The sequence below is a fragment of the Hippoglossus hippoglossus genome, chromosome 13 (genome assembly GCF_009819705.1).
Source record: "Hippoglossus hippoglossus isolate fHipHip1 chromosome 13, fHipHip1.pri, whole genome shotgun sequence".
NCBI lineage: Eukaryota > Metazoa > Chordata > Actinopteri > Pleuronectiformes > Pleuronectidae > Hippoglossus > Hippoglossus hippoglossus.
The window spans coordinates 10,352,452-10,371,230 of NC_047163.1; the positions used below are offsets into that span (position 1 = coordinate 10,352,452).

At 40.8% G+C, this 18,779-nt stretch overlaps 1 protein-coding gene across 1 annotated transcript; it reads left to right on the plus strand.

Moving 5' to 3' along the window:
• Positions 1 to 770: 770 nt before the first annotated feature.
• Positions 771 to 18,183, plus strand: smc4 (structural maintenance of chromosomes 4). Its single transcript, XM_034604356.1, has 24 exons — positions 771 to 994; positions 2,457 to 2,614; positions 3,618 to 3,808; positions 4,384 to 4,575; positions 5,610 to 5,786; positions 7,611 to 7,775; positions 8,305 to 8,432; positions 8,667 to 8,807; positions 9,027 to 9,177; positions 10,865 to 11,029; positions 11,125 to 11,358; positions 11,541 to 11,726; positions 11,843 to 12,004; positions 12,133 to 12,358; positions 12,763 to 12,839; positions 13,421 to 13,573; positions 13,715 to 13,841; positions 14,599 to 14,788; positions 15,229 to 15,373; positions 15,726 to 15,899; positions 16,353 to 16,535; positions 16,959 to 17,191; positions 17,282 to 17,465; positions 17,890 to 18,183. Exons 2-24 carry the CDS (start codon positions 2,467 to 2,469, stop codon positions 18,052 to 18,054), a joined length of 3,897 nt encoding a protein of 1,298 aa, XP_034460247.1. The 5' UTR covers positions 771 to 994; positions 2,457 to 2,466; the 3' UTR covers positions 18,055 to 18,183.
• Positions 18,184 to 18,779: the final 596 nt, after the last annotated feature.

An 18,779-nucleotide genomic window follows, 5' to 3' on the forward strand; every position in this document is an offset into this window, starting at 1 on the left:
TGTCGGTGGAGGAAACAAGCGTCTGCAGTTGCTACGCCACAGACAACTGTTGCTAACGCGAATCCTCTGATGTCCCCGAGCACTGGCTACAGCTCGGATGCTAATGCTAACTCGGTTTCCTGGCCAAAGCAGGACATCGTGCTGCGGGTTACCGACTCTACTCTGTGAATGCGTGCGTGTCGTTTGCCCTAAAGCCGCCCGAGTGGTCGCGACGACACGAAACGAGCCCGCCCGCCACTAAAACGCGTTTAATCGCAGTGGTTGTCGTGCTAACTGTCGGTTAGCCATTTAATCTGGGTCACAATAAACAGTTTGAAAATGAGTTATCGCGACAGTTGCGAGTCTCGTTTCTTTAACAGCCAATATAGTGAACAGTAACATAGAACAAACTATACATATTGAATGGATGTATTAAAATATGAATAATTAAACTCAAAACAAACGAATATTAACAATAATCGAAACTTTATTTCCTGGAACTGTTCGCAGGGGGGGGGGGGGGCGGGGACTTTTCTCTGCTGTAACCAAGGCAACCGTTTGAACACGTAGAAACATTAGACTTTGAATCTGACAATAATCTCGCTCGGTATAAAACAACGTGCAGAATGTGGTTCTGATTCCTGTGTGTCTGTTTTTCTTTTTTCTTTTTTCCTCGTTCTTCTCGTTCTCCGCCTCGTCGCGTCGCCGGGCGATCGCAGCGAGGCGGAGTTGGCTGCGTCCCCCTTTTTTTGAATCTCGTGTTTTTTTCCCCTGCCCTTTGAACGGTCCATGGTGCCTTGCGTCAGTTTCTAACGAATCTGGTTCGACGGCACAGTTTAGGCGCCATTTACAAGTTGTGAGTTTTCGAGCAGGGCAGCGACTCGGGATGACACGGGGCTAATTTTTGAGGATTATTTTCGGCTGAATTCTGGATTCGAGGACGCTTTTCGCTTTCCTAATCGCGACCCGGCTCGGAAAGGCAGACTTTTGGCGGACCGCGTGCATTTTGTAGAAGGTACAAAGAAAAGCTTTTTTTTTTTTTTTAGCCGAGAGTTGGTGGCTGGGTTCCGTCTATTTGCTGAAGTGCGTTGCATTAGTTTTCAAATCGCACTTAACATTAACAGGACTTTAACTTGCGTTTAAACATTAGATGCGGTGGGAGAAGTACTGGCAAAAACTTTAATGATACTCCTGAATGGAATGAGAGTGGCGGCGTTTACGATTTATTGTACATTTAATGCAGCGTTCGCCTTTTTTCAGAGACAGACGCACACTACAGTAACGTGCAGTAGTCTTAGCTCATGTTAATGCTGTAGATGGGCGTTCAACTTTTTCACCACAGCGCCTTGAGTCTGGTTAACGTCAACTTCTTCAGCTTGAGCTCGCGCGGAGTTAAACACTCAATTCAATGCAGATAAAGCTAACTTTGAGTGTGCAGCGTTGCCATGACGTTACATATCCACCGATAAATTCGCCAGTCAAAGTTAGCCGCTACGTTAGCCTTAGCCTCGCTGCGCAACTGAACCTTAGATCGCTAGCCACGGCGGCTAACTTTATCTTAACGCTAGAAAAAATGGGGGAAATTGCGCAGTAACGTGGCAAAGTTGTTTATTTCAATCCGGGGGTGGGGGGGCGGGGGTCAAGCTAGCGGCGCCCACGTATTAACGCGGCTAATATCCGTGTTATTACGACGCTGCAGTTACAGTGAGGATACAGTTTGAATGCGCTCTCCCACTAGCTAGCGAGTTACGTTGCGTCGTCTGCACCTCCGCCCCCAGCGTAAGAAGAAGAAGAAGAGAGGATGGGAGCTAATCTCGGTGTCACTTTTAGACTTCGATGCTTTTAGGATGTTGCGTCTTCGCCACCGATCGGCGAGTCCGTTCAGATGCGTCTATTCCGCAAAGATCGTTTAAGATAACGTTAGGCAGAGCTGCGACGACTTTATTTAATCCATCGCATATTCATGGGATTTGTTTTACAGTTTGCGTTAATCTTATTTTCACGATTTCACAACATCGCAAGGATTATTATTACACGTTCAGCTCTTTTTTTTTTCTCCAAATCCCACATTAGGGTGCACGAGGTTATTGAAACGCAGGAGGAGGCCATTAATAATAAAAAAAAACTTATCTAGGGTTATAATAGCATCTTATTCTCTCCAATCACCACATCTTCCTCGGGGCCAGAGGCTTTTTCACTAACCCACTTCGTTCAGGTCGTGCCCACTTGTATCCATGTTGTTATCTATTAGTGAAACAACTGCGTTACTTTATGAAGAAAGAAAAACAACCCTGCGGACGACCCGGTAGATGGGCGGTAGTTAGATCTGACTGGGGTGATGATTAAAGCCTGACAACAGGGGAGCTGCGTGTGTGACCGACCAACAAAAAAAAAAAAAAAAAAAGTGGAGTTGGGAGATTGACAGGCACGAAACCCACTCATGGATATTCCCTTTTTTCCACCAATGACCCATTCAGATTTCAAACCATGCCATCTAAAACTGCAAAGGGCTCCACTGCCTCCGCCAAGCCCAGAGGGAAAGGGTCGCAGCCTCGGGATGACTCCGAGGACGAGCTGGATGTACCCCCACAAGCAACCCGCTCCAATGGCAAAGAGGAGGCACCGCCGACAACTGGCAAGTAACAAAGGCTGTTTTGGTGTCTGTGAATCTAAATAAGTTGTGTTCACTCAATGGCGTTTGCGTGCGTTGCTGTACTTGCTAGTTTTTGCCAATTGGCACAGCTGTGGAGCCTTTTTTTTTCTTGCTTAGATCTCAACACGTAGTTACAATGGCTGATGTATATTTTTCTAAAGTGCCTGCCATCAATAAACGTCTCATGATTTTTGAGATGATATCGTCGAGTGCACTTCTTCCTCGGATCTTCTCAACAAGCGAGGTGATTTATTTCGTGTTTTTATATAGTGGATCAAACAGGGTGTTTGACTTTGTTCTTATAACTTGATATTATGTAATTTGAATGGGACGCTTGTGATGCATATTGGTTTCCAGTGATGTTTGTGTCCTGTGTGATATGGTGAAATGCTAAGTATTTAATTTACAAGCATCCACCCCTTGGCTTGTTTATGCTTATGTGAGCACAATAGGGTTTGGACAGGTCGCTGTGGCTCGGTGTGATGGCAACACACATCGGGCTTTTTGCGTTCTTCATTTAGAATCACAAAACAGGATTTTCCATGTGTGTGTTTGGAGCACAGTCCGGCACGAGTGAAAATGTGACGTTGATGGTCGAAATTCACACTTTACTTCTTCGCCATCGACGGAATGAATGTGGCGCATCCATTCTCACGTATGAACGCTTCTCGTGGATTGCGTTTGTATAATAATGTGCTCTCGTCATACGCGGCCATGGTAGAATTCTGCCTTTTTCTGAAGGAGGGGGGGTGGGGGGGGTTGGCTCGTGTTTTCAGAACAAAGAAGAAATAACCCCTGTCAACTTTCTCGGGAGTGGTGATGTGACTTGCTCCTTCAACTTGCTTCGCTGCCTGTGTTTTTGTTTGTTTGTTTTTGTCCTGCTCCTCCACCCCTCCCCCATGCACCACTGTCCCCTCCACCTGAAACCTCTCGCACAGAGGAATAAAAGTTTTGCTTGACTTTTTTCCCCCCCTTCATGCCACAGGTCCGTCTCTCGGTGAGGCTGCCGAGGCGGCTGATAATCGAGGTTTGGAGGAGATTCTCGGTAGCATCCCTCCACCCCCGCCCCCAGCAATGACCAATGAACCGGGCGCTCCTCGCCTGATGATAACACATTTAGTCAATCGCAACTTTAAATCTTACGCAGGCGAGCAGATTCTGGGGCCTTTTCACAAGGTACGACCGAAATTACTTACAAATGTAAAACCCTGCGTGGGGAAACACTTTGTTAATGTGTTTACAGACTTGACATCATTTGCAGTGTTTCTTCCATTTTATTTGTCTCAATTTTTTTATTTGATGCAGCTGTAAACATGCTGCCTCATTGAGTAGTGGAAGACTCAAAAAGTATCAAATTATTGATAGTAGTTTATTGTAACATTAAGTAAGTTACAAGGATTCCAAGTGGAAAAAGTCACACTCCTCCATTTTGATTTAGTGAATGTATCTTACAAAGGGCAGTGGTATAATGGTGTGCTGACATTTTCCCTAAATTGAGACTTTCTTTAAAACTCTGTCTTTTCACCTTTTTCTGCTCCCCTCATAGCTGTGCAAGTATGGCATTATAAAAGTAAACCTTAACTACACCCACTCACACTGCCCTAGCTGTCACAATCTTACTATGCTAAAATGTTAGTATATACTTCTAATAATGTCATTTACAGTTTTTTGTGTGTGATTGCAATATATTTTGTATGACTATATTTTATATATATATTTTTTTTAAATATTCACTCTTTCCTTTCTCCCAGCGCTTTTCCTGCATCATTGGTCCGAATGGAAGTGGGAAGTCCAATGTGATAGATTCAATGCTCTTTGTGTTTGGATACAGAGCTCAAAAGATCAGATCGAAAAAGCTCTCGGTGCTGATTCACAGCTCTGATAAACACAAAGATGTCCAAAGCTGTACTGTGGAGGTGCATTTTCAAAAGATCACTGATAAGGTATATATATCTATCTCTGACACACAGATACACACTGCACCCACTCTGACCTCTCCTAAATTAATCAATATACAGTCCTAATTGAAGAGGAGCGATTAGAAATATTTTCTGGTGAATAGATATTTTTCTGGAATTTTTTTAATATTTTTTTCCCCCCTCAGTGCTCTTTAGACACTATTGCTATTCAGGTATTACACTAATGACTAAAACATGATTCAAATATGTCATGAAAGTTACAACTAACACCCATGTGAGCCATAACCAATTCATAATGTGCTAGAATTTATCTGGTTATTTTTAAATAATTTTTTTAATACACCATGTAGGGACTTGGCTCTAGTTATTTGATTGTATTGTGAAAAGTCAATAAACTGGTAGTTTATATTAAGAGATAATTTTATTATATTGAACAGATCACAGAATATCTTAAACTACCTGCATTTTAGACAATTAGAGTTAAATTTGTCTCTATATTTGATCTTCCACCATGGGTGTGAGTAAGTGTAGCTTTGACCTCTGTTAAATATCTAAACCTTTCAGTTTGAATACACCAGTTAAAATCAAGTTGTTAAACTAATGGCATAATTTTGTCAACTTCACTGGTGCTACAATCTTCCTTTTCTGAAACTTAATTTTTTTTTTATGAAGTGGTGTACACAGCTCAAATACTTGAAATAGACTTGGTTCTAAATCAATAAATTTCATGCATCTTTTTCCATGGTATTGATAATCTCATCTTTCTAACATGTTCTTACATTTTATAAATGTAATAAGATAGAAAATACTCAATTATTGATATGTGTAGATTTTTTTTTTTTTTTACATGTCAGTGTAGTTTGTCTAAATCTGCTCTGTGCTTTTTAAACAAACCCTTTTTGAAATAGTTTTTTAAGAGGGCTGTTTTTCTCTACCCCCCTCTGTAGATTTGTCAGTATTATGAGTGTTATCAGTTGATGTGTGGAGCTGTTTGAGTTTCTTCTGAACTGTTCTGCTCTAAGCTGCTGTGTCTTCTACCCCTCCCCCCTCTGAGCCAGGAAGGAGATGACTACGAAGTTATTCCCAACAGCAAGTTCTATGTTTCCAGGACTGCCAACAAAGACAATTCCTCAGTCTACCATATCAATGGCAAGAAAGCCACATTTAAAGAAGTGGGGGCTTTACTCCGAGGCCACGGTATTGACCTAGACCACAACAGATTTCTGATCTTACAGGTAATTTTATTTTTTCTATTTTAACTTCCTGCTGTGACCATCTCATTCTGTCAGATTTCCTTTTCTTCACCCTCTGCCCATGTCCCAGTTCTGTTTTAGTCAAATGTTTTCACGGCTATCTTAAAGCCATGTCTCTCTATGGAAATAACCTGTTGCACTGGAATTGGAAGAGAGAGGATGTGCCCTCTGCTAGCCCTTAGACTGCTATAGCAGCGCATCATGGTTTGAAACAATGTGGAAAAGTTGCGAACCATAATTTGCTGCTTTAGAATTTTAAGGAAAATAATTCAAATTGACCCATACATGGACCTGGACATGAAGAGCTATAGTTTTTATAGAGGCGGGCTTCTGTGACTAGGTTGACCCACCGGTGAGGTGGGTTGGATCTCCCTTCCCCTCCCTTTCCCATCTACCTGCCACGCTTTAGCAGCACGTAAATATTGGCGTGTGAGAATAAACCCCAACCCCAATATTGGCAGTGCTGCTTCAGTGTGGCCGGATCAAACACCCTTCATTACCATGGCTTTTATATTGGTTCAGCTTTTTTTTTTGCCTCCACTGAATTTTATGCATTTTTGTATATTTTCATCTTATTTTTCTTATTTTTCTTATTTTTTTTAAAATTATTTTTATTTAGCATGGTGTTGCACTGAGTTTGAACCAAGTAACTTGTTACATTCCTACCCCTTCTGATTGTATTACATGTGTGTGACCGACCCATTATTACTGATTAACCCAAGGTTTACGGGGGGGATGACTCATGTCAGCAAAACCAACGGCTGATTAAATCCTTGTTGCCGTATTTCCTAAATTTTTATTATTTTTTTTACAGTATGTGTTAGTTTCAGGTGAACACAAAGTTTATATCCTCTTCTGTGGTTTTGTGGTTAGCTGGTTGATTACGTGTATCCTGCTGCACTTTTTTTGCAAGTGTGTGTGCATGTTCCATCTCCCTCTCGTTGGATGTTAAGAGTTTCAGCTATCTGTCTGTGACATGGCTGCATGACTATGGGAAGAGGCTTCTCCAAGGTCACTTTTCTAGGCCTCTGTCTGAGGGGAAGCTGTCTATTTTGTGAACTGGTCAGAGCAGTGGATGACGTGGGACACCCCTTTACTTTCCTCTACTGGCTTCTCCTTTCTTTCTTACATAAATATAATATGTGAGCCGCTTTTTCCCTTACACATAAATGAAAAAGAATTTGGCACTTAGTTTTTTTTACCATATCACAATTTAATTTCTTTTTAACTTGAAACTTAGAATATTATTCTAAACCAGCCTAACAAAAAAAATAAAAAAGAACACATGTTCAGACAAATATAATTTCAGCAGAGAGTTGTCTCTGACTTGGGGCCAAAGTATACATGTACAGTATACATGGTGTAGCTCCCAAGAGGTGAAAATTAGCAGGCCATCAAAGTGTTTGTATTAAATCACTTTAAATTTAGCAAATGTAATTTTAACACAAATTCTGCGATGGTTTGTAGTTTTTGTTTGGGCAGAGTGGTGATGTGATGTGTTATTACTGTATTAATATTTCTAAGTGATTTAACTTCAACACATGCGATTACACTTTTTACTTATTTATCAGATGAAATCAGATCTAATATATTTTTGGGTGTTTGTTGTATTTTAAAATTTTGAATCAATCTTTTTGTTGTCTTACTTTCTCTGTGCTAGAAGATATTTTGTGTTGTAGTCACAGTGAACCTGTAGAAAATATTTTGTGGTACACAGTATATGACTGTGTGTGCAGCTCTGTGTTTTCTATGAATGACTATGTATGACATGTATGTCTGTCCCTGTTGGGCCTGGACTGTACTTAGGGTGAGGTGGAGCAGATTGCTATGATGAAGCCTAAAGGTCAGACAGAGCATGATGAGGGCATGCTGGAGTACCTGGAGGACATTATTGGCTCCTGCCGCCTGAAGGAGCCCATCCAAACCCTGGCCCGTCGCATTGAGCTGCTCAATGAGCAGAGGGGAGAGAAGGTGACATACACTCATACAAAATCTGCTCATACAAAATCTGCTCACACATTCAGAAGCTGACCTGCTGTACAAGTGCAAATGAAGATTTTAGAGTTTGAAGATGTTTTCTTTTGTGTGAGAATGTTTGAATGTTTTTGATGCAGATAATCTGTGATGAAAATGATAAGTTTTTGTTATCATGTAACTGCAGTATGTAAGATAAGTTAGTACTTGGCGAGGCCAACTGTCCCAGGCATGATTCATTGATTTTTTTTTTTAGGAAACCTTTAGTGTGTGGACATGTACTTCTGAAGATAATGCTGTCTTAGTATGATTTTATTTTACTTTTACTTTCATTTTATTATACTATTGTTACTGTAAAGTAACACGGTACAAAGTTATATTGATAATTTAAAAAAATGAGGGAAAAAATCACTAATAGCTTTTATAATGGTATAAATTTTATATATATAATTTTTTTACTCATGTTTATAAATTGTGATTGTTCTGTCACCTGATATTAAGTTTTGCAATTTGTTAACTGTCCTAGCTAAACCGAGTGAAGCTCGTGGAAAAGGAGAAGAATGCATTGGAGGGAGAAAGAAACAAAGCTGTGGAGTTCCTCACTCTGGAGAATGACATTTTCAAACACAAGAGTCAGCTTTGCCAATATTATGTGTGAGTGCACCAGCATACTGTAATCTCTCTGTTCTGTACATGATGAATTAAACAATATAATAACCTCATTAAATTTTATGTAGATCCAACAGTAGCATAAAAAGAAAAAAACATGTTAAATGTTGGGATCTTCATAAGCACGACTCTTTTCTGGTGTTGGATCCCAGAGGCCTTTCTTTTATATGTAGTTTTATATCTCACTGTTTTTTCCCTGATACATCTCTTTGCAATTAGTCATGATCTGCACAAGCGTGTAGTGGACAAAGAGCAGGAAAAGCAGAAGATCCTGGAGGACACAAAGGAACTCACTGAGAAAAATACAAAGATTTCACAGGAGATGGAGAAAATGAACCAAGAGCTCAAAAATGTAGAGAAGTAAGACATTTTTGGGTTCTTCCCTTTTATTTACCAATGTAAAATGCTAACTATCTTATTTGAATCATTTTGCAGAAGTAAGTTGTACCCATTATTTGTATAATGGGTAGATCATTTTGTACCGTTTTGAGAATGTCATAGTTTATTTGCTATTTCAGTTGAGTCCCACTGGACTGACTTGAATCAATGTACTAAGTAAAAGTGCCGTTCCTCCACCAGGAAACAAAATAAGCTCAACAAGTACATTGAGACCCAGAAGGAGAAGTTCACCCAGCTGGACCTGCAGGATGTTGAAGTGCGTGAGAAGATTAAACACTCCAAGAGCAAGAACAAGAAACTGCAGAAGCAGCTGGAAAAGGACAAAGAAAAGGTGTGTTGGCCTTTAATCTGCAGTCCACTATTACACACAGTTCTACAACTTAATTTGATTTGGTTACTCTGGTTTTCACTTATTTCACTTTGACAGAATCACAGTGGAAATGCTCTCTGTGTTCAGAGGCACACCCACATTTGTTAGGAGAGCATATCTTTAGCAAAATCTTTTTTCATAAATTTCTTTGATTATTTATAATACAGGTCCATTATCACATACAAGGTTCTACTCAGTCAAGACAAGCTAGCACCAGTGGTATTAAGCTCCAGTGTTATTGTGTTGATTTCGTCTCATGTCCAAATAAGTGACCTTGGCAGGTAAAATTAAATATCAATTTCTTATAGAAAACACAAGGGCTGTTGTTTTGAGGTATGGAGAAACATATGGTCAAGACTTTATAGAAACCTGCATATAAATGAAATGCAGTTATCAATAACTACATTTTAGCTCATCTGTGCCATGTTTCTTTTGCAATCACATTTTTAAGGGGTAAATTTAAAGTCGTCTACCCATTTAAAGTGCAATAGGCATTATTTGATATATTAAATGTATTCCCTAAAGATCATGCAGAGAACTTAAAATTGTTCCTAGCGTTTTTCTTTTTTGTGTTTTAGACGGAACTATTGTTTCCAGATAAATGTAACTGATATTCTGCATGATGGCTCCGTGTCTTTCATACAGAACACGTGTACATTGATACTGACATGGAAAATCATGCTGTGCCATTTGTAGGATTGTGTACAAACTATGCTTTAGTTTTAAAATATTTCTTATCCCTGTGTTTTCTCTAAATTAATTGACATCATCCAGAGAGAAATAAAACGATCAAATTTCATCATCTGTCAAATTTCATGACAGGAAGGCCAGACACCTAAACTAGCCACTAGGGGGCTGTCAAGTAACGCACTGGTTGATTATCAGTGTGTGTGTGTGTGTGCTCGGTTTCAATCTTAACAATGCCCCTGTCTCCTAAACTAATGTTTCTCTAACTTGTGCACTCACTGAGAACTGTTTTCACACAAACCTCAAGTTAAGAGTTCCCTCATAACTGTGGATATATCTTCTCGTCATCTCCCCTGCTCTAAAAGCACATGTGCTCCACCTACAATGACTGTGCTCTGGAAATGTCTTGGTCAGAGGGGGAGCTAGGCAGAGGCAGGCAGACCTCTGGGGAGCAGTGTTCTACTGTGTGGTAGTCAACTATGGCCTGGCTTGTGTAACACTCCCAGCAGCCACATTCACCCGCAGTTAACCCTACAAAACATAGAAAACGCACGCACGCACACACACACACCCACACACCACTCCTTGCCTTGTTTCAGCCCTGCCAAGCAGCAGACTGTTGTGCCAGTCTTAACCAGGGCTCGCTCAGTCCTGAATGTGTGTTTATAGTTGATTACAGTTGTGTGTTTTGGCCTGCTTCTGAACGTGTAGCACAGTTGCTCATAACTGACACTGGTAAGCAACATTTAGTGTAGTTACTGTCTACCTCTTGTGTCAGAATGTCTTTACCGATCTCTTTCAACTCTCGTCTAGTTCAAGAGGCAAAGTTCTATAGGTCTGTGGTTGGTAGCAGTGTTAATTAATGTACTGTTTCCAGTTTTAACAGGTGTAGCCGTTGTTGCTTAGAATCCAACACATCTCATCTGTTTTTGTACGTTCTCCTGTCTGGCTCGTCTTTCAGCTGGAGGAAGTGCGCGGTGTACCAGCCAGCAGTGAAAAGGCCATCTCTGAGGCAACTGTTAGCAAGGAAGAGCAGGAGAAGCAGAAGGTGAAAGAAGAGGAAAAACTTAAGGAGGTCATGGAGAGTCTGAAAGAAGAGACCAGTGGCTTGCAGCAGGACAAAGAGGTGTGTGTGCTTCCTAATGATAGTTTGTTGCAATCTTTGCTTAACTTAGGATACAAAATGTTTTCTAACCCCACCTCTCTTCTTGTATTCTCCAGACCAAAGAGAAAGAGCTGATGGGACTCAGTAAGGCTGTAAATGAGACACGTTCCCGTATGGACATTGCTCAATCGGAACTCGACATCTACCTTAGCCGCCACAACACAGCTTTGACACAGCTCAACACGGCCAAGCAAACTCTCCAAACCACCTCGGACACTCTGCGAGAGCGCCGCGCTGCCATCAAAGATTTAGAAGTCAAAATACCCCAGAAAGAGCAGGAGCTCAAGAAGGTAAAAGCAAATATCAACATTGTTGTTTGAATTGCATTTTATTGGATCAGCATTTTATCACATCTTGTGTTTTGGAAACCACAACGCACACCTTTGTACTCACTACATCTGTTCAATATATCTGCACAGCAGGTGGTGTAAATTATGTGAACTTTTCCTTGAATTACTCCCCCTCTCTGCAGGACGAGGGAGAGTTGGAGCAGCTGATGAAGATGGATAATGACACCAGAGAAGTGGTGAGGGAAATGAGGCAGAAGGTGGATGAGGCCAAGAGCTCTCTGTCGTCCAACCGCAGTCGAGGAAAGGTCCTGGATGCGCTCATGCAGCAGAAGAAGAGGGGTGTAATCCCTGGCATCTTTGGAAGATTGGTATAAAAAAAAAAGTCATATATTAATATAAAGGTTTTTTTTTAAGGATTCATTATGTGGAATAGAAACCAGAATCCTATAGTAGGTTTTTTTCTGAACCTTTTTTGTGCTTCTAGGGAGACCTCGGAGCCATAGAAGAGAAGTTCGATGTGGCCATCTCCTCTAGCTGTGGTGCTCTGGACAACATTCTGGTGGATACCATTGACACAGCTCAGAAATGTGTCACATTTCTCAAAGAACAGAACATTGGGGTCGCCACCTTCATTGGTCTCGACAAGGTAAAGAAGATTGTACTCTGCCTAGAAGTCTCTTTAACCACTTAGAGAGTTTCCGTTGGGCTAGTTATTCATTCAATAAAATGAGTGGTTTCTGTAACGCCCTCTTCCTCTTCCCATCCTTTTTTCAGATGAAGGTGTGGGAGAGGAACATGGCTCCCATTCGTACTCCAGAGGACTGTCCTCGTCTCTTTGACATGGTCCAAGTGAAAGATCAGAGCGTGCGTCCAGCTTTCTACTTTGCCCTCAGGGACACGCTGGTGGCCCAGGACATGGACCAAGCCACGAGAATGGCCTTCCAGAAGGACAAGCGCTGGAGAGTGGTCACCCTGAGGGGACAGATCATTGAGATGGCTGGTGGGTGTTTTTCTATTTCTATCATAATTTAAACCCAGCTCATGTTTTTTATTTTTTTCTCATATAGTTTGGGCTTTCTATGTGAATATAATAAATACTTAATTTACAGTGTTTCTGCAGGGTGTTAAAAAGTCTGAAATTTAATCATCAGAATTTTAGACCGTAAAAGGTCTTAATATGTTCAAATGTTATGTACTGGGTCATAAACACATTTTGATAGGGTATGTTTAACATTCATTTAACACCACTTCCAACACACTTTCAAAATAGGGGTTTCTTAAGAGAAATGTTTTGGTGGAATGCTTGTTTGTAACGTCTCCATGTGCTGTAGTTCTTTCAAATTCTTTCAATACAGTTCTTTCTAAATATGTTTTCATCTCTGTGGTGTGATGTGTAATTCACAGGTACCATGACTGGAGGAGGAAGAGCGATGAAGGGCAGGATGGGCTCTTCTCTTGGCACTGAGGTCTCCCAGGAGGAGGTGAGGGCAAAAGACACAAATAAGAACCAGTTGTTTATCCTGAAGTAGAAAACTGTTCCAGCAGTCGGATACATATTTAGTGTCACTTTTAACTGAACCTTTTCTAGAAATGAAAATGTTTTATTGAAATACTTTGCATCTATCTGTTAACACAGGAACTCAGATAGCAGATTAGATGTTATAATTGTTTTAGTTGAGAAAAATTATGTTAAGCTTTACCTATATGTGTGCCTAGCTTTAGCATTTAGTTTTACTGCATCATTTAATTACTGCATCTAACAGAGTGTTAATTTTGTGAATGTGTTGATTATAAACCACAAATGTAGAGATTAACAATAGGAAATGACCATTAAGTTCTTACTTCCATTAAACTATGTTGTTATTCGCTCTCTTTATTTGCTCCACTCCAAGTGGGTCAAGTAAGCTTCATAAATAATTCCTGCTGTGAACTCGGAGAGCTGAAGTTTTATTTTGCTCTTGGGATTTTGAGACGCTAGATTAATATGAGCCCTTCTGTCACATAATCACCACAGCGGGTCGTTAGTGTACGAGACATGATGGTTTTCATGTGTTCTCTGCAGCTCGATGGTATGGAGAGTAAGCTGAGCGAGAAAGTGTCAAAGCTGCAGGGCTGCCAAGAGAGAAAGCTGCAGCTCGAGGAGAACATCCAGCGCCTCCGGCCGCAGCTCCGGGACATGAAGAACACCCTGGAAAAATACGCCAAAAGCATGACTGTACATAAGATACCTTTTCATTCACTGTTTTCCTGTCCCACTCATTTGTCTGGAGCTCAGTAATAAACTCTACAATTCACAGCCAACTTAAATGTAACTTTCTTTGTGTGACTGAGAATTTTCCTTTTTTCCTTCTATCAGAGTCTTGCTGACCAGGAGACTCACCTGAAACGTCAGATGAAGGAGCTTGAGGCTAACGTGATCGCAGCCGCCCCGGACAAGGCCAAGCAGAAGCAGATGGAGAAGAGTCTGGATGCTTTCAAGAAAGGTGGGATCCTCCTGAAGGAACATAGGAACATTGTTACATAGGTTATCAAAGATAATGTTGAATCCAATGGTAATCATTAGCTGTATTTGTGGGAAGGATTACACTCAACATAAGAAATTTGTCAAAAATTTTCCATTTTATTGTTACTAGTTTTAGTGTCTAAATAAACCTACATTTTTATCACTTAAACTGCTTTCAGACATTCACTGAACTCTGGACATTTTCCTGAAATGTTCCGTAGGGGCTGTATGTGAGAACGCAAATGTCCGTTGCTGCCGACATTTTATGTAACTTTTCCTTCCAGCCCCCTAGTAAAATGTCCGGAGTGAGTCCATGTGGGAATACAGCAGGAAAATTCCCAGCGAGTGAGTGGGTGTAATGATGACATTTCTAACATGAAACGAAACAGAAAAGTATTAAAATATCTCAGGATGAAAAAGAGAAGCAGGACAAGTAGAAAACGACGACAAAAGATGTCAACTTGGAAAGACAACGAGATTCGAGAGCTTTTGACGACAAGATTTTGATGTGAACATAAATGTCTGATTTCCACAGCAGAATTTATCAGCTTCCTGCCTCCTCTACCCAGAGGCCAACCTTGGAATTTTTTTCCTGGAATTTATGTCAGAAAATGGTTTTGGATTAATACAAAAAAAGGTTCTCTCAGATGAATCCCTGTCTCTAACATGAATTTAACTGTTCTATCTCGTTCCTCTCTCTGTGTTCTGTCCCTCTACTCCACCTCTTGCTCTCTCAGACTTCGAGGCAGCTTCTAGTAAAGCTGGAAAAGTGGAAAATGAGGTGAAGAGGCTCCACAACCTGATTGTAGACATCAACAGCCACAAGCTAAAGGCTCAGCAGGACAAGCTTGACAAGGTCAACAAGGAGCTGGACGACTGCTCCTCCACCATCACCAAGGCCCAAGTAGCCATTAAGACAGCTGGCCGGTGAGGAACTGATACTGTGTCCATCACATCTAAGACCCATTAGGTTACAGGAACATTCAGTAAACTTCTTTACCTCCCTGGTTTAGTCGTTCCTTCTTTGAGATTATCAGTCAGACGTCTAATCAATAGTATCTGTAGCAGGAACATTAAGATTGATCATGTGCTCAGGAGAGGCTGAAGTCTGCGGAAGTGAAACCACAGCGACGGCTGCAGGTGCTGTGGCTTGTTCAGCTTCATGAACTATCCAACCAGTTCAGGACAGTGGTGACATTATACTAGCTGGGTTCTCCAAATCCCTGTGTCTGCACACACAAAACACAGGGGCCGCTGCACCCACCTTTACTCACTCAATAACAGTTTTGTTACGACTTAGCAGTTTTACACACACACACACATTAACCACGACCACACAAGGGTTAATATCTGTGTCTCCTCTGCAGCAACCTGAAGAAGTGTGAGGAGACTGTGAGTCGTGTGCAGCTTGAGCTGGAGGAGAACGGGAAGTCAATGGCCGAGTTCACAGAACAACTGAAGAAGCTGGAAGAGGAGGCTGGGGAGGTCATGATGGCCTGTCAGGAGGCGGAGGTTTGCACATTTTGAACACTTTCCTGCTTCAAGAAAAAAAGAGGAAAAGCTCCAACATGAATAAACTGTTGAAACACAATGGTTTTGAAATATGATTTAAAGCCAAAAGAAACTGATAAATTTCACCAATGCATGATAAACACCCTGTGTTGAATATTTTAGCCAAGTGTGCCAGTGATTCCCATTGGAGTAGTGACAGTATTTTTTTTTTTTAAAGTTAAACTTATATCTTTGATCTCATTAATATCTTATCCTCTTCTTGCTGTAGCTCTGTAAAATCACCACATCTAAATGAATCTTAAGGGAACACTGAATCAAGATGAGCACCACTGTTTTCTCCCTCGTCCTCCAGGCGGAGCTTCCCGAGGTGCAGGAGCAGTATCAGGGGGTGCTGAAGGAGATCAAGGTTCTGCAGCAGCAGGAGCACGCTCTGCAGGAGGAGTCCCTCAGCGTCCGGCTCCGCATCGAGCAGATCGAGACGACCATCACCGAACACAACAACAAGATCAAACACTGGCAGAAAGAGGTGGGAAGGGAAACAAGTGTGTGTGGGGGGGGGGATTTATGTCTCTATAGCTTTTATTGGTTCATATATTATTAAACAATTGTTATTATGAGGAAATAAACTATATACTCAGCAAAGTATTTGTCAAGACTGGATGTCTAGTGGAGAAGAAAACATGCCTCAAAACAATGTGTAGATAATAATTTATTAATTCACTGATGTTTGAATTAGTCATTTCACTTTTGGAGCTTTGCTTTAATTTGACACAAGTGTAATTAATCAAATTCATCCACGTATTTGACTCTGAGTTTCTTCTGACTCAATTATCTTTTTAGATACATATTTTTATTTTCTCTAAACTGATGTTTAATGGGATTTATTTGTCAGATTGATTGAAGTTACAGATTTTTCTGTCACAGACGTGAACTAATTATATTTTTGCCCTGATTAATTATTGTCGTTTATGCTCTTCAGGCCAGCAAGTTGTCCCTTCACACGATTGAAGACAAACCAGCAGAGGAACTTCCTGTTCTCACTCCTGCCGACCTTGAAGAAATCTCTAATCCCAATGTCATCATCAACAAGATGATGAAGTCAGAGACGCAGTGCGCTCAGATGAAGCCAAACCTCGGCGCCATCGCTGAGTACAAGAAGAAGGTGTGAACACACAAGAACCGGCTTCCTGATCTAACTTCGTAAATTCACCTCAAGCATTTATTGAACCGTATGAGGCCAATAGCAACTACAAGTGAGGGATGATGGAGAAACAAAATTTAAGAACTGTGTTTCAGCTTTTATTAAAAACTAGAAGGGCCCTCGGAGAGTGCATACCTCCACCAAGGCTACTACCCTATTTCACCATGTTAAAGAAAATTGAAAAACCATAATCCACGACCCACCCAATCTGGATCCATTCCAAATTTTAACGGGATCTTCATTGGTTCATGTCCCAACCCTTCACAACATTTCATGAAAATCTGTTTTGTAGTTTTAGCGAAATCCTTCTAACAAATGCAGACATAAACATATCCTACTTGTCGGTGGTTATTAAACAGTGTCATCGTGTGGTTATGTTTCCAGGAGGAGCTGTACCTGCAGCGAGTGGCTCAGCTGGACGAGATCACGACCGAGAGGGACCAATTCAAGCGCGGCTACGAGGAGCTGCGCAAACAGCGACTCAACGAGTTCATGACCGGATTCAACATGATCACAAACAAGCTGAAGGAGAACTACCAGATGCTAACGCTGGGCGGGGACGCAGAGCTGGAGCTGGTCGACAGCTTAGATCCCTTTTCTGAGGGCATCATGTTCAGGTGACTTTTCCTTTTAGGTTCCTGTCGACTCTTTTCTAGACATAGATCCCATCTTTGATTCGACATTGATTCTGTTTGTGATGTTTCTAGTGTTCGTCCTCCAAAGAAGAGCTGGAAAAAGATCTTTAACCTGTCGGGAGGAGAGAAGACGCTGAGCTCTTTGGCTCTGGTGTTTGCTCTGCACCACTACAAACCCACACCGCTCTACTTCATGGACGAGATAGATGCTGCTCTTGATTTCAAGAACGTCTCCATTGTTGCCTGTTACATTTATGTGAGTATGACCGTGTGTTGTGTGACCAGACAAGCTGCATGTTAAAGTTATGTTCTAAATCTCTCTCCAAAGTATAAAAGTAGATTTGTAGTAGAAAGGATCATTTACAAGCATCTGCCTACTGTTCGTGTCCTTCACTAAACCTATGAACACAGAGCTGCTGTTGGATGATAACAGTATTTTAATTGAATTACATTAGCTTGTTCATTTGAGGAAATGCTGAGTTGATCAGTGCACTAATCACTGACTCATGAGAACCCAGCGTCTCTGTTGTGTAACACTGAATAAGCTTCATTCTTAACTTCCCTATTGGACAGCAACTCTGTAGCAGCTTTTAACTAAAAAATCCTCAACTGTGAAGAAAATCTAAAATCACAATCTCTCTTCAGATCTGTAATTTTTGTTCCTCTCTCTTTCTGTGCAGGAACAAACAAAGAACGCTCAGTTCATCATCATCTCTCTGAGGAACAACATGTTCGAGATCGCAGATCGCCTCATCGGCATCTACAAAACTCACAACACCACCAAGAGCGTGGGAATCAACCCCAAGACCATCGTGTTCAAGGAGCATGATGCCGTCACTGCTTAAACCTCAACAGGCTCATGTTTTCAGGGGGTTGTCTTTCACCCCCTTGTAAATATGTGTATCTTGTTTTCTTTTACAATGAAATGCTGCTATTTTCTTACTTTCTGAGCTAATAAATGTTTCCTGGAAAAATCTTTACCTCAATGCTTGTACTCATCACCGCTCACACGTACATACACATCTAATATCAAGAGTTCAATATATTTTGGTTAAAGTTTCTCTAACTTGTTCATTCTTTTGTTCCAATTTAATTAAAATGTTTTGTCCCTTGGCAGACTAGATTATAACTAACCACAGATATGGATTTTTGGGAGCAGATAGATATTGGGGAGTAAAAATAAACATAAATTGGCAGGTGTGTATATATATATATTTCTTAAGAAACAATTTGGCAATGCTTTCTAAAATGTCATTTTTAAACCTTTAACAAACAAATGTAATACAAGTTTCATATTTTAGTTTATAAACTTTGTTGAAAACATTCAGGAGTTTCCTCCACCAAGGCCCCACAGTCCCTTTATGAAAGCACATTTAAATGTTCTATAGATTTTTATTTGGATCTGCACCAAATTACACTTAAATATCAGTCCCCTAAATGTCTGATTTCTCTGATCAAGACCCATGAACTATTCAGAGAAATGAATGTTGAATATCAACTTAATGTTAAAGAAAGTGAAAAAGAATTCCTGGATCCACACCAATCGGTTTTGTTCTGTTGTGTAATTACA

Excerpts from the sequence above, each read along its gene's own strand:
- smc4 (XM_034604356.1), top strand. The coding sequence starts at position 2,467 with ATGCCATCTAAAACTGCAAAGGGCTCCACTGCCTCCGCCAAGCCCAGA. Across the intron at positions 12,005-12,132 it reads CCTTCATTGGTCTCGACAAG|ATGAAGGTGTGGGAGAGGAA; the intron begins GTAAAGAAGATT and ends TCCTTTTTTCAG. Across the intron at positions 17,192-17,281 it reads TCTGAGGGCATCATGTTCAG|TGTTCGTCCTCCAAAGAAGA; the intron begins GTGACTTTTCCT and ends TGATGTTTCTAG.